Raw genomic sequence first — 15,485 nt, 5'->3', positions numbered from 1 at the left:
GATACTTTGCGATTTGAATTTTTGTTTGTTTTGTTACTGTAAATTGTTACTTAGTAGTTCATTTGAAGGCTTATTTTGTGTTTGTGGGATGAAAATATTGTCAATATTATTAGTGGAAATGGCTATTTATTATTTTATAAAATGAACTTTTATTGTGAATTGAGAACCTAAATACAAATTACAGTAACATCATCTCATCATTTAGTATTGCAGTATTTGTGCTAAAAAGGATATCTCAAATACATTGATGAATAATGGGACAAAAATATGTTACATAAGAGAGATATGACTTTTTCCCCAGACCTTCCAATATTATTTCAAATAGCGTAGCATTTTTCAGTATGGAGTTGGGTAAAGATCACTAAGAGTGATTAGAAATTTCGGGGAGAATTTAGTGTAATTGAAACAGGTTGTCACTGTTGACAACTTGTTGTGCCAAGGCAAATCTAAGTCCGCCATGGCCATCAGCCTACTTACTTAGTATAATGATGGTGATAACATGGGAGTTGTGAAGCATTGTTGGGTGTGATGGGGTTCATAGCAGGGAATGAAAAGTGTATCTGTATGGCGTTGGAATGAGGTATTGTGGAGGGTAACAAAAAACAGAATTAACATTTTTAGACATGGAGTTTTGTTTCATACAAATAAGAAATAAAATAAAATTGTGGGTTAAAAATTTTAAAATATTTTTTATTTAGACCACCAATGAAATCCAGGATTAATTCAAATAGAAATAGATATTTTTATGAACGAACCACATTTCTCCTTGAAGGAATTCTACTAGTCATACCGTTAAAAGAATTTCCCATATTCGATATACAAGTTTGAAATTTTTAGTAATAATATCATATCTTTGTTTTATTTTATATTTAATCATTCATTGACACTTTTTATGTACATATTATTTACTTCACAATATTTTTTTTTATTGGAATATAATATTAGTATTCTATTCAATTGTATATTGAAGTCAATAGCCAGTGTTTTTACCCCAAGTGTTTATTTTCAGGTGGACAGAGTTGTATGTGCTGTTGCAACTGCACTGAGAAATCTGGCCATAGATCAGCGCAACAAAGAATTAATAGGTTGGTTTTAGTTTCTTTAAAATATAACACATCTAATAAAGGTTGAAATGCAATTCCATTTTTTGCCAGCACCACTCTACCAACGGCGTTAAAATAGGGTATTTTTTGGGCAATCCCACATTTTATAATATAAACCCCTATTTAGTGCAAAGTTATTGTTGTGAATCAAAGTTTTTTTATCGAGATAAACCTTAATATTTTATGGTAATGGATAAAGTTGCTCTTCCACTCCAAAAGTTAATTTTTACTACCTAAAAATATGTATCTTTTATTTTTACCTGACCCAAATTCTTTATTAACCCTGGACTTTTCATCTTGTTTGTGAGTAAAGTGTAGGTGTAAGATATGAGATTTTTACTTTTTTAAAATTTAAATTATGCCATAATAATATTTCTTACCGGTATTTTATTCATAAATTAATTAACTTAAATCATAAATTCTTTTTTTGAAAAGTAGAGTTTGTAATCATTACCAAGTACTGTTGTTCAGTAGTGATAGAAATATAATTTAGATCAAATATCCTCTTACATTTTTAGTCAGCTAATGTGGTTATCCCTTCAGGTAAATATGCAATGAGAGATCTGGTCCAGAAACTACCTTCTGGTACCCCTCAACATGATCAAGGCACATCGGACGATACGATTGCTGCTGTTCTTGCTACACTTAACGAAGTTATCAAGAAGAATGCAGAGTTTTCAAGGTAACATTTTCGTCAAAAATTATAGTCTTTTAACTTTATGACAAAAGACTTATTAGATAGGAGGATTGTTGAACTTTTTAATATTATATTAATACTTATTAATATTATATATAATATTGTTTAACTTTTTGTTCCCAATGAGGTTTCAAAAAGTGTTAAAGCTATTTATCAATTATATAATAATATAAAATTGTGTCAACCATCCATTGTGTACATTCTGAATCCACAAATTTAACTTCTTAATTAGAAGTAAAAATCCACTCCAACCAGGGATCCATCTGAAACTGTAAAGTTTGTTCTTACAGCAATTTTCAGTTAACCATTGTGTACAAGAGACTTCGAATGCATTTCAAAATAGTACTTTACGCGATGATTGCGTAAAGGTATTCTTTATGACACAAGTAAAAATTTATATTAATACTTGTATATTTTTTTGTTGCAATAAAACAATTTTATGTTCATGAACTTATTTATTTTACTCCTGTGATTCATTGCTGTACTGTTGTACTGTATAGGCTACTGTAAATAATTTATATTTAACGTATGGTAAATTGCTTTATTTTTTACAGTTCCCGCATTACTATGCAACATTTTTTATCCATACAGTATAGTAGTGCTATTGTTAATTACAGTACAGTAGCCGACTGTAATTTATTACGATAGTTTTAACTTGTTTTAGACGCTCCCATTTGTATTAGCGTGTGTTTTGACGAAACCGCTCGCTGTAACGGCAAAATTTACAAATATTTGCTTGACTCTCGATTTTTCGTAATCCGGACCGGAAGTCCGCCACATTAGTCCGGATGAGCGAGAGTCTACTGTATCATGAATTAATTTGTCCTACAGTTACCTGACAAAGCAAGCTTCCTTGCACTGATTATAGCACGCAAAGTAGCTAATCGTTGCATTTACTTACTTTTGCCTCATTATTGTATTCCAACCAAAGAACACAAAACAGTGTGCTTTTATTAGGCACATCATTTGTGTACGTTTGGAAATAAGTTGGCAACACTTAAAGATACTACGACTACAATCAGCTGGTGCAGTGTTTCATAGCCTTTTGAATTTTGATACTATGACTTAACCAGTTGTTCTGTGTTAACATTCTATTGTTGATCAACGCTTGGATTGAACCTAACCAAAAATGTGTTGTTTAGTGTTTGAAAGACTAATTATTTATATGCTTTGTTAGTAGTAACTGTAGGAAAAATATCGCTATTTCCTACCTTAATAAAAGACATTCAAAGATAATTTGTGATGGATCTGTTACTTAGGTCACTGCTAGAGGCTGGTGGCGTAGAGAGACTAATGAACATCACCAGACAACGGCTCAAATACACACATCGAGTGCTGAAGTTTGCCGGCCAGGTCCTCTTTACTATGTGGCAACATCAGGAACTTAGGTATGTGTACAAAACTGAAGGACTTTCAAATCACTATAAAATGCCACTGTTACTTTTACTTTAATGTGTTGTGTTGATTTATAAATACAAGAATTCATCAGAGAAGCGAGATCAATGAATGACGAGACATTGTAGCGATTGCTTTTATGTCACAATAATTGGCCACTTTGCCATTAGTTATATTTTAACTATCAGTTGTTACAAATTGTTATTTTTTCCAAAACTTGATTTTTGTTTTGTTAGTACCAGTCTTTTCTTCTTGCATAGTTATTACTTTTTCAATTCATGTACGGCCTTTATTTATTTATTTATTTATGGTATATTAAAGAACTGTCGGCTATAGGGGTATTGCCTTGCTATTTTACTAGTCCTCTCATAAACACTGCTAAACCAACGATTGTCAGCAGTGTCAGGAACATCGGGGGAGTAATATTTCCTTGTTAATGTCACCACAGTAATAGTAGATTTGTTTGATAAGTATTTGAGGGTAATCAAGAGCCTGAATCTACTCCAGGCAAAAGATTTTCAGAAATTGGCAGACAACAAAATCTCAAGTTTTTTAAAGGTCAAAGCCAAGATGTTGCCTACAATTTGAATTTTAAAGTATCTTGATCTGGTTCTACAGCAGATAAATTTCCATTGTGTGTTTATAAGTTTCAAATTTGATGGTTTCAGGGAGGTGTACAAGAAGCACGGGTGGAAGGAGCAGGACTTTGTGACCAAGACAGTAGCTGCACGTAATGCAGGTCCTCATTCCCCCAACAACGCCAACAACACTCTGAACAGACCAATGGCCAGTCAGGGTGGCACACGTTACGAGGACAGAACCATCCCCAGGCCTACCAACTCCGATAACTCTAGGTCCCCGGGTCCCTCTAACAACTTCCCTCCAGGGGTGAGTCAGCTTGTAAAGATATACTCCATTCCACGTTCACTTTGCACTTTGCTTTTAAATATCATTAAAAAGTTATAAGGTTTACCAATAGGGTGTAGCACTACTGTATTATTATTATTTTTTTTTTCATTTATGACAACATCTAATTTGAACCAACTAGCAAAAAAAGAGCTTTGAAAAATGAGAATTTCATTTCACTGGTAGAACATTATGGCTATGGTAGATGTGCTATGTTAAAGCATACCGTAAATTGAAAGAACCAAATTTTCTTAAACCATGTCCTCTCCCATTGCAAACGCAAAGCACAAGTATAACTGCAATAAGCATTTTATACTTATACGCCAACCCCTCTCTGTTTGTACTAGATATTTGCATTATAATCACTTTGGTGTTTGAAAAAATATTTTTGGATGATAATTAACTCTTCAGCAGCTGTTTGAAACTATACAAGATGGCTGCTAGCCTCCAAGATTATGGATAGGACTCTTGACTTGTACTTTTTTCTCAAGTTTTTTTCTACTACTTTAATTTAACAATACCAAAGTCAAAATCCAAATCACTAAGTCAAATATGAATCTATGAAAACGCAGAAAGTTACTGAAACAAGTGAAAACGTTCTTTATGATGTTCGAAGACAGTTGACTCCGCCTGCATGAACATGATTTTTCCAGGACTGCCTCCTTGTAGACCTGTACTGCACGTGAACGTAGAATTGATTATAGTTTTCTAATACAAATCCTTAACTTATTTATTTATTCATCTGAAGCAGATATCTAGCAGGGTGTCTGTTCCGCACAGCAGTCACTGATTTTACAAGGGAGTCGTTGAATTTCTTAAAATCGCAGATTTAATTTTGATGTGTTATAAATCATGGATTTATATTAGGGTCACAAAAACTATATACAGGGGAACTTTGAACAGCCATCAATCTCATCTATCACCTCCCAGCTTTTGTCACAGTTATTTAAATAATATACTATCATTTTTTGCTAAGTTGCCTTTAGGCCAAGGTTTTTAAGGATTTATTAATGGATAGGCTTACCAGTAGCTTACCTTACTGACGAAAATTGATGAAAATCCACAAATAAACACATTGAATTTTCAGAGCTACTAGCTTCTTCTTCAGTACTGTAGAGTCTTTCTATGTTCTTGTAGATTGTGTGAGGAGTAAGATAAATATGGTGTCCAGTCTATAGCTTTTGGTCACTTTTACCAAATCACTACTGAATTCTATAAAAATTCATCTATATTTACAAAAAATTGGGGTAGGATTATTATCTGAGGTTTAAAGTTGGGGGTTTCTCTGAATATGGTTATCCTCTGGGGGAAAGTTCTCATATACTCAATCCTTCAATTGCAAGTTGGGGGAAGGGCTTTATGATTTTTACCTAACAAAATTAAGTTTGTTTATCCTTTCCTCCTTGCTTAATGTTTTGTGATTGTGACTGTATTTCAGCATGGATATAAGTGTCAAAGGCAAGTAATAAGTATGAGAAAATCTATAATTCTTAAGGTGACAATTGTTAGCTCTTCTAAGTAGCTAAAGAACATGTCTTCTAAGAACATGTAAAGCAACAATGAAAACTGAGATTGGTCCTTTATTTTACTATTTTGTGATATAAAAGTAGCCTCATTCATTGTTGATGAATGATAGACACCATCAGTTTATATATTATGTAATCATAGAAAGTAAATCAATTCTTTATAAAATTAGGAGAATTTGTCAAGTTATGTAACCTAACAAAGACCAAGATAAACCCATAGAAGGCTCATTCCCATGTGACATGGCAAGATGCAAAACCTGCCACATAAATAGGCCCAGCACAACATTTACAAGCACATCAACAGGAGAAACCTTCAAAATTAAAGGACACAATACATGCTCCACGAAAAATGTTGTATATCAACTTCAATGCAACCATTGCTTATCTCAATACATTGGACTTACCACCACTAGTTTTAGAACAAGAATGAACAATCATAGGACAGACATAAAAAACAACCATCCAGAAAAACCAGTGCCTATTCATGCTGCCAGCCACAATATGCAAGATTTAAACAGTTGTTTCAATTAAAAAATAATAAGATCTTTCCCTCCCACCTGTAACCCATCACAACTAAGGAGATGGGAACTTTCTTATCAATGGTTCACAAAATCCAGGAAGCCCCCAAACCTCAATCTCAGATAGGCCTAACATTTTCCTTTTCCCCTTCCACACCTAAAAAGCAGGCTTAGACTAAGTGTAAATAAAAATAAAAATCAATGACTCATTTAACCTGTAAATATTCATTTGTAAATTCATAGTGTGTTGGCAACACTGCTTCCTTACCAGTGAAAGACTAAATATCTAATGTGACTCTCCATGTTGAGAAAGGGGCCAGTGGCCTCGAAATATCCAGTGTTTATTTTGTTTTGTGTTTTCTTCTGTGTTCTGTAGTGAATGAAGTGGGATGCCTACATTTATTAAAGTAAGCCTGCTTATCCTATCCTTTCTCACACCCGGTGGGGCACACGGAAGATTTCTAAGGTGCCGTTTGACGTCACTAACTGCTGACGTCACTAACTGCTGCGTCTGAAGTAACAGACAATTTTATAATTTTCTATTATTAAATTAAACTGTCATAACCTAACCAAACTAACCAAACGTGCTGATAATGGAAAAATCGAATAAAGGTTTACTAATCTAAAAAATAGTTTTGTTCATAAAATAAAATTATAATTGTTCAAATTCAATTTTATAATCTTTTAATTATAAAATTAAACTGTCATAACCTAACCAAACCAACCAAACTTGCTGATATGAAAAAATTGTTGATAAAAAGTTAGTGCCGCCGGCGGGATTCGAACCCGGATCATCGGGATTATCAGCCCGCAACGCTATCCACTGCACCACCGAGGTCGATGGCTAAACACCGTATCGTTGCGGTATTGGTGTTCCCTCAAAGTGACGTCAGCAGTTAGTGACGTCAAACGGCACCTGAGAAATCTTCCGTGTGCCGTTTTGTTCTCACACCTATTCTCAGGCAATAAGCCCTTTCTCTCCAAACCTAACCTCAATTTGAATCAAGTTAGCTTAAGGGGAGAGTGCCACTTTCTCTTCACAATAAATGGGGGATCAATGTTTAAGTTAGGTACACATATTGGTGATAATGTGATGAAACGTTTGCACAGCTATCCTGACATATTAAGTAACATCGTAGTCCAAGCAGCAACATAAAAGTTCAGCATTCTAAAGCAACAAAAGTAAAGATAGTTTTTTACCGTTAACTAGAACCCATTAAAACTGACAGTCGGTTGCGGTTTTGTTTTCAGAATGAAGAAATCCCAATGGCCGACATGTCTTACCCAGAGGGTGCGACTCATGCACCTCCCCCGGGCGGTGTTCGAATCTACCCTCCACCACCGGTTAGCTTTTTATTCAGTTAAATTTAAATGTAATCCTCCTAATACTGTTGCCTCCAATGCAATTCAGAGTTACATTCACTTTAAAAAATTAAGTTTAAATGTTGCAAAATGTATAAGCATAAAATATTATTTTTTAGTGCTAATTTTTATTAAAGATGAATAACTTGTTACAAATATTTTCTTTTAATTTATTTGAGGTTCTAGAAAGTTTTTCTGCTAAATCAAACACAGAAATCAACATTATTTGACATAGAAAACTGATACGGTAGTTTTAATAATTTAGCTTTTTTAATGAACCGGACTCTGGTTTTCATTGTTGCTAATAATTAATTTAGTCATGCTCTTAAGGATCAAGACATAACATCAGACATAGGGGGTAAAGAATATCAACATTAAAAAAACTTATATTGGAATTAGTTTAAGATTAATTTTAATGATCTCAGTAGCTAATATTTTCTTATTTCTCTCGTTAAAACATTTAATATGAATTCAAGTTAATGAATAGTGAGCTAGCTCTTACAGCAAAATTGTGAAATGTGTGTTGTTAAAACATTACTCTGTGATGCTGGTAACCTGGTAGTTTTTTAGCGTTTAAGTTTTCGGTGACTTACTTAATAATCTTTTAAAGGCTCTACAAAATACATTTCTTGTGTTGTAGGTGAAACCCGGAGAACCGTTGTACGCTCAAGTTAACAGGGAAAAGAAAAAGAACCGAGGCCCTGGTAACCAGTTGGACGGGGGAGTTGCCCCCGGACCTGGGGACATGTGGGGCTACGAAGACCAAGGCCCCGCACCCAAGGGACTTGTAGTAGATGGACACGGTCACATGGCAGCCCCCGCGCCACCCGGAGGGGACTCTTGGGTCTAAGACTCACTTTTCTACTGTGTATAGTTTATTTATTACTGGAACAGTGCTCGAACGCTAACCAGTGTCTCTCTTTTCTAACAATTATTCTGTACATAAGAAGACGGTGGGAGGTCTATTTGAGCTGGAGTGCCATCCACGACTGTAAGACTGTAGTCTCCCTTTCTTGCGATTTTAAGATTGTGCATTCCATTTGTGTAATGTTATGGTGTATCTTTAAGTACATGAAACCAAATGGTCGAGCGTGTGTTTTCTTTTTACTGCTCGACATCGTACAAAATATCCTTTTTAGCCTCTTTTGTCAGTTTTCTAAACAGTCTCAAATGGTTTTTATTTAACGACATTGTCACGCTCGAAACGGATTGCAACCATGTAGGTGATTATATTGAATATATTTGTAAAGAAGGTTACATTCCTGTAACGATTTTTTTACTCGATGATGGTGAGTGAACTATATACTATAGGAAATAAATTTCCTACTATATATTACTGATATTTTTATCGTTCTTGTTTTAAAATTACATATATTTCCTATTCAAACACTGCTGAATTATGAAGAAAATAAAACATAAAATATGTGTTTTGTTTGTTGTTATTAAAAATGCTGACATCTTGCTATCAATTCTGAAATAAAAATAAAATTCTCTGTTTTGGACTTTATTATACAGCTTTGAGTGTCAATTTTCACTGACTGTGAACAAATTAAAACAAAAAAAAACGCTGACTAGACAACAAATTATTGTAGTACTACTAAAGCTTAAAAGAAAAAGTAACCTATTTTGAAAGTCTTCCGAAACACAAGTTAGAGAGTGTGAAATGATTCATTCACTATCTTTGAGGCATTATTTTCTGTCATCAGTTGGTTTCCCTATACTCTGTACACACCACTGAATCAAACCAAATACATGGCACCATATTAGAGAGGTAGAAAAGTGTATTAGCAAAGTTGTCATTGCATTATTATAATCATCAATTGTCTTGTTTACTAATGAAGATGGTTTGTTAATAGAAAATATAGTGAATGTGTATTCATTGAATTTATTGATATTGTTTCAGTTACAGTATCATAAAAGATATTTTGGTTTTGATCTCGTATTATCGTAATGTAGAAGGCAATGCAAGTTTTGTCTAACAGGCAGGTTTCTTCGAATGTTGACTTTTATGTTTATTTATTTTCTACGGAAGTTCCGTTTTTCGGTTATTGCCGGATAAGAAAAGAGTTGGCACCATTCTAGAATTGTGTTACAAAGCTCATATTTTTAATGTTGAGGAAATCGAAGCATTTTGTGTTTTGTACTTTTTTGCTGAAATTGTGCATTGTAGCAAATCATTGGAAGTATTTAGTTTTTTACATGATTAATTCTGTTACTCATAAGCAGTGCTTGGTTTTATTTTATTTTTTCAAGTAAAACAGTATTTTTTCTCAATTCAAATTTGCTCAGAAATATATCAAATATCTTCTGCCCACACAGACGGGGAAATTATGTAAAAAAATACTTCCTCAGACCAAACAAGTCTTAATTTCAGAGAAGTAGATTAGAAAGGATTGTACAACAAACTTATTTTTAATTATCTACTTTCTCATTTCAATTACATTTTGGAAAACCACCAATTGTTAATTTGTCACAAACCGTATTTATAGAATTTTTCCATGATTGGATGTGTTTTGACTTTGAGAGTTCAGTGTTAAGAGTGGTTCTATTTATGTTCTCAGAACTGAATTTGTAAAAATTCTTTAAAAAAGTGAATTTAAACTTTTTCTTACATAGTTTGTCATGACTAGGCCTAATGCAAGCACTGCACAGGCAATTTATTTTTCATATTTTCTTGTTTAACAATGTGTAATTAAGTTTACTTTTTCAAATAAGAAACTGATTTGTTGATTTTATGTTTAAATGAGCCAAGAATTTTTCATTGACAATTTATGCACCATTCATAAGTAATTTATCCAAAGGAACATCACTCGTATTGAAATTCTTAAGCAAATTATTAAAGATTTTGGTAAATGAGTTGAGTATTGAAATCCCTCTTGCCATTGAGAAATGTGCTAGAATTCTTTCTTTCTTGTTCCCGTTGATAGTAGGCTGGACTAAAAGTCATGAAACATCATGTTAAATTCAAATTTAGACTATGCTGCAAAGTGGAAATTTAGGCTGTAAGTTCGTTTTTGTTAGTTCTCTCCCAGGTTTCAGATTTACATAGTGTTTTGGGGTTTACACAGATCTAAAACCAAAGGCACCTGTTAATGCATTGGAAATAGAATTTATTTCATTTGTTTATTCTACTTATCAATCAGATATGTTCATCATAGAGTGTCAAGTGATTGAGTTGCCTTCAACAGACATGAAACCGAACATCAATAGTCAGTGTTAATTATTGGAAAATCTACTGTTTATTTTCAATTATTACAATCCAAAGGAAAGGTCCAATGTGGAATGAAATATGAGTATTAAATTATTAATAATAAACCAGATGCATCATTTAATTGATGTTATTAAGTCTAACACTAGTATGGAAACTTACAAGAATACATTCCATGTGCGCACATGTAGAGCCCTTTGAAGTTCTTAGAACTTGTAGAAAAGTTTTGGTAAATTCCACCGACCTCAAGAATAAAGCTCCTGGCTCTGACAAAATCCCCATCAGGTTCTGAAGATATACCTACGACAGTAGTTTTTTAAGTAAAGGCCATTTTTGCCTATAGCCTCGTAGTTCCCGTTTACGCAGCAACGAGGCTACTCGATGCTTACTGGCTTCATTTGTGAATAAATTGGCACAACTTGCAGCTCTGTAGCTGATGTATAAGCTTTGCTGTGCGTTTAAATTTTTTTTTTAATTATTTAATCTCCCGCCGCATGCGCAATAAGGTCATTGATATGTTTTTTTAACACAAGAAACATTTCCAATGCTAACATTCATTGCCAGATGACTTATGGTTATGACAGTAGTGCAATGAGTCAGGGTAAAGTGGGCAAATGGGTTAGGAAGTGTAAAAATGGCCCTAAACACCTTTTTCCTTTCTGGTCTTCTGTAAGAAGTCTGGGTACCTACCAAAAACACAATTCCTTCCAAAATGGAAATTTTTGTGGTCAAAAAACGTATCACTGGCCTTATCTTGAAGGTAGCAGGGGATTCAATAATTTTCTAAACATATGGCTACAAAGCTGCAAATGGTGCTATTCTATTCACAAATGATGCTAGTAAGCAGTGAGGAGTCTCGTTGTGGCGTAAAGGGGAACTACGGAGCAAAACGCAAAAACGGCACATACTTAAAAAAGACCCACGTAAAAGACAATTTTTGCAATTCATATATTTTCAGAATGGGTTGTTATTCTATAATATGTAAAATATTAATAACTAACAACAGATTTTGACAACCAGATGCTGATTTAAAACCCAATACAACAAATAAATTTGCCTTGGTATGGAAAGTTTGTTTTAAATTGTTTTGTGTGTCCTGTCTTATAAAATTTAAATTACTTAATATCTCAACTCATTTACCTTTTCCATCAAACTAAAAGATTAAAAAAAGAAAATTTCCAACTACATACTAAAATGTGACATAATAGCACAGCTGATAGATTAATTGACCTTTTTTTACCAGAGTATTTACATTATAGTTGTTTCCATTTGATGTTAAAAATAATAAAATAATATATTTTGATGTGTTCTGAGTTCAGAAATTGAAATTATTACTGGTGGCAGCGGTGTAGAAAAAGTGTTGATTTTAATCTTAAGCCTCAAACCAACAACAAAATGGATCTGATAGCTCCTAAACCATTAGACTTAAGTTTGGGTTTGTTTGTTTGAGTTTTTTGCCAAAGCAATCTCGACGTCTAGAACACCCATCCTCTGGCTCCAGCGGCACCACCCCAGCAAACTCAAATTTATCAGGACAAGCTATGCACTAGTGGGCCTAAGACCCATTATTCGTCCAACGCTTTGGACAGATGAAATTGGAAGGGAACGGAAGCGAGTTGGTTAATGAAGCTTCTTGTAGGTTGTTTGTATGTAACTGATGAACAATGTGTTTGATGAAAAGATTGAAGAAATAATTCTATTCCGAGACTGGCTTGCATTTCTTGCAGAAGTGTTAGTCAGTCTCCTTCTCGGAGTTGATCTCAGAACATAATAGTTTTTTCCATCTCGATTCCTAAGTCTTTTTATGCAAGACAATGTTCATCAGCTACATACTAACAATACACATCAGAACGATCTATTATGCAACCTTCATCCATTCCCTTCCAAACTCTTTCTCTTGTCCAATGCGCTGGACTAATGATGGGTCGTCTGCAGATCCACTGGTACACTTATGCATGGCACATCCTGATGAACTTGAGTTTGCTGGGGTGGTGCCACCGGAGACCATTAGGGTGCTGCAAGCTTGGGCAGTAACTTAAGTGATATCACTTAAGTCTAATGTTTTTCAAGTTTAAAGATCCATCTTGTTGTATGTTAGAGGCAGTTTTCATCACAAAAATGGTTACATTGAGGTTGTTTTGATTTGATGTTAAAAGAAAGTGAATAAACTGGTATATCTTGTTCTGACTTTAGACATTGAAATTATTAATTTTAATTATAACAAAGCAGGTAATCATGGTGACAGTTCTAGTTTTGGACCATATCCTCATTTCAAGGTATACCATTGTCGGGCCTATTTTATTATTAATAAAATTAGTCTTTTTTTAAGATACCTGGTATTTAACGAGTTCCAAGTCATTTATGAATGTTTGTGTGTTGTTAGCTGTTGTGTTTGTTAATTCACAAAAGACTACTGTTAGTAACTATCGACAGTATTAATTTATGTATTTTCTAAGACTATGACATTTATTTTTAATCTAAAAGTAAAACGTTATCTTTCCATGCTATGATTAGTCAGAAGACATAATATTTAGCACTCTTTGTAAAGCAAAGTGCAAATTCTTAGTTAAGCTATATTGTAATCATAGTTGTGAAATATGAATGTTAAATACTGTTACCCTGATATCAAAACTTTTTTTGTAAGATTTTTACAAACAGATTAGAGATATTAAAGTCGCATAAATTGTAGTTAAGTTGTGAAAACGCCAATCTCATGACATATGGTACGAAAGCCTAAGTTTAATGTAGTGTGGTAATGATTTGTAGATAGCTATATAAATGTACAATAAATTACAATGTGTGCTACACCAGCTAGTTAATATTTATCTGAATCATTGAACAATGTTATCATCTTTACTTATGACTATGAGAGATGTTTTATTATATTTTATTTTTATGTTATTATTGCTTTACATAGTTTATGAAAGCAGAAAGCGAAGGAACTGGAAGTTTACATAAGAACTGTGGATGTTATGTCTTTCAAAATCGCTGATAGTCCACCTGTGAGTTTTTTACTTTTTTGTGATTTTTAGCAACACGTATTGTATGTGACTTTATTGCTGGGAATTTAAATTTCATTATGCCGTTAATGTGTATTACTTATTCTTTATAGACTTAAAAACTTTCTTAACTGGAATGTATCAAAGTAATTTTCCAATAAACTAAGAATATATTTAAATTATTTATGTGGTCAATATGAAGACGGCCTTTTTCTGTCTTTTTATTGTATTCATACCTCGTCACTCATTAGCTTGTTGAATGGTAATTGTCTTATCTTACCTTATGTTAAGGGAAAATGTTATTATTACGTAATAAAATAATTATTGATTATATTACAATAAATAATTTTTACAGGTCAAAGTCAATTGTTGTTTATGAGTTACCTTAAAACATGTTTACCACTATCCTCCTCCTAATTAATGTGTTTCTTAGAAATCGTACGCACATCAAGTTTTATCAAGAAACTCATATACATATTGAAATTATAAAACTATATTGAGACATAAAAACATGGTGAAAGCTGGTTTTAAGACAACTACAAACAGAACCACCAAAAAAAATATCTCGGTGGGGGGGGGGGGGGTATGCTTGATATGATTCTTGTCTACGAAATGTGAACCAAAAACTACAGTGCTGTGCTAATTGTAATGAGAGCATCTGCTGCAAAGTCCATGAATTAAAAACTTTTATTAACTTAACTGTTTTGTTTTAACATCTAAAAACATAAAACATTGAGATTTTTTACAGTGTGTACCTATATAAATTTGATATAGTTAACATTAAGGTTTTAATGATGGATTTCGAATTAATTGTTTGTTGTTTTATTGCTTAAATCTAATAAACATTATATGTGATGTGGAAAGCGAAAAGGGACCTCTTGTTGGCGATGCAAAATTTTCAGTAAGGCCGATAAAGTAATTAAGTTAGAAAATATCAAAATTCTTTTTTTATCGATTTGTATACCTCATTTAACATAGAACAGGACAGTATCAGTTAAAATATCGAATTGTAGATGAAGGTCAAAATAAATCATTTTGTTAGCCTCTGCACGGTCTGAGAAAAAGTAACTCTTGTCGCCCAATGTTATTTTGCCATAACGACAGGAGGACCCATTTCTATATTCACTTTATAAACAGACTTTAGTCCAAAAAATAAGTTGTACTGCGTTCTAGATTTTTTTTTTTTTTTTAGGACGCGAGGCACTAGCTAGGGATTGTTTTTCACATTACTTCAGGCTAGACCTAGGGGTTGCGGCATTATCACTTAGATAAAATCCATTGGTGACTTGACAGGATTTGAACCCAGGGACTTAAGTCCCATGCAAATTTAGAGAACTACGACAAAGTTTACGGAGAACAAAATATCTCACAAAATATCAAATTTTGCGGTCCCGACAAGAGGTACCTTATTCTATCCTATGGAGAAATAACATAGGGCCGACAAGAGGTCCCTCATTGTTCTTAAATTATTGTGGATTGACTCATCAGTTTTGATGTTTGTTTGTTTTCACGTCCAGTGCCTTTGGATGACTGAAATCTGTCATTGCTTGCGTGTGTTCTGACTAGTGCTCGCTTACAGGTTATCTCTTTTTAAGGTAGATGGGGACAAACCCCCTGCCAATTTTAGAATTACATTCACTCAGAATGTATCTTTCAAGTTTCAAAACCAAATCCCGACCTATCCGAGCATTGGAATTGTCACACGTACCGTCTCGGGTATGTACGATCCATGTATCATGTGTGGTTTGAGGACTCAAAATTGATTGAGCCT

At 33.5% G+C, this 15,485-nt stretch overlaps 1 protein-coding gene across 8 annotated transcripts in view; it reads left to right on the top strand.

Moving 5' to 3' along the window:
- The window catches only part of LOC128997838 (catenin delta-2), a 56,933-nt gene extending 42,867 nt beyond the window's left edge, over positions 1-14,066 (top strand). For 6 of the 8 annotated variants that reach the window (XM_054423589.1, XM_054423587.1, XM_054423594.1 and 3 more), the window contains 6 exons: positions 1,010-1,085; positions 1,647-1,785; positions 3,060-3,188; positions 3,864-4,083; positions 7,397-7,489; positions 8,148-14,066. In XM_054423589.1, the coding sequence (XP_054279564.1) occupies positions 1,010-1,085; positions 1,647-1,785; positions 3,060-3,188; positions 3,864-4,083; positions 7,397-7,489; positions 8,148-8,357 (867 nt within the window). In that variant the 3' untranslated portion in view covers positions 8,358-14,066. The remainder of the gene's footprint in view (positions 1-1,009; positions 1,086-1,646; positions 1,786-3,059; positions 3,189-3,863; positions 4,084-7,396; positions 7,490-8,147) is intronic. The other 2 variants (XM_054423592.1, XM_054423590.1) reach the window with 1 other exon arrangement.
- The last annotated feature ends 1,419 nt before the right edge of the window (positions 14,067-15,485 follow it).

Source organism: Macrosteles quadrilineatus, unplaced genomic scaffold (genome assembly GCF_028750875.1).
Source record: "Macrosteles quadrilineatus isolate MER2022 unplaced genomic scaffold, UCM_ALF_1.0 Scaffold_7__1_contigs__length_78375512, whole genome shotgun sequence".
In the NCBI taxonomy this organism is placed as follows: domain Eukaryota; kingdom Metazoa; phylum Arthropoda; class Insecta; order Hemiptera; family Cicadellidae; genus Macrosteles; species Macrosteles quadrilineatus.
Note: the sequence above shows the minus strand (reverse complement) of the source record. Positions and strands in the feature narration are given on the sequence as shown.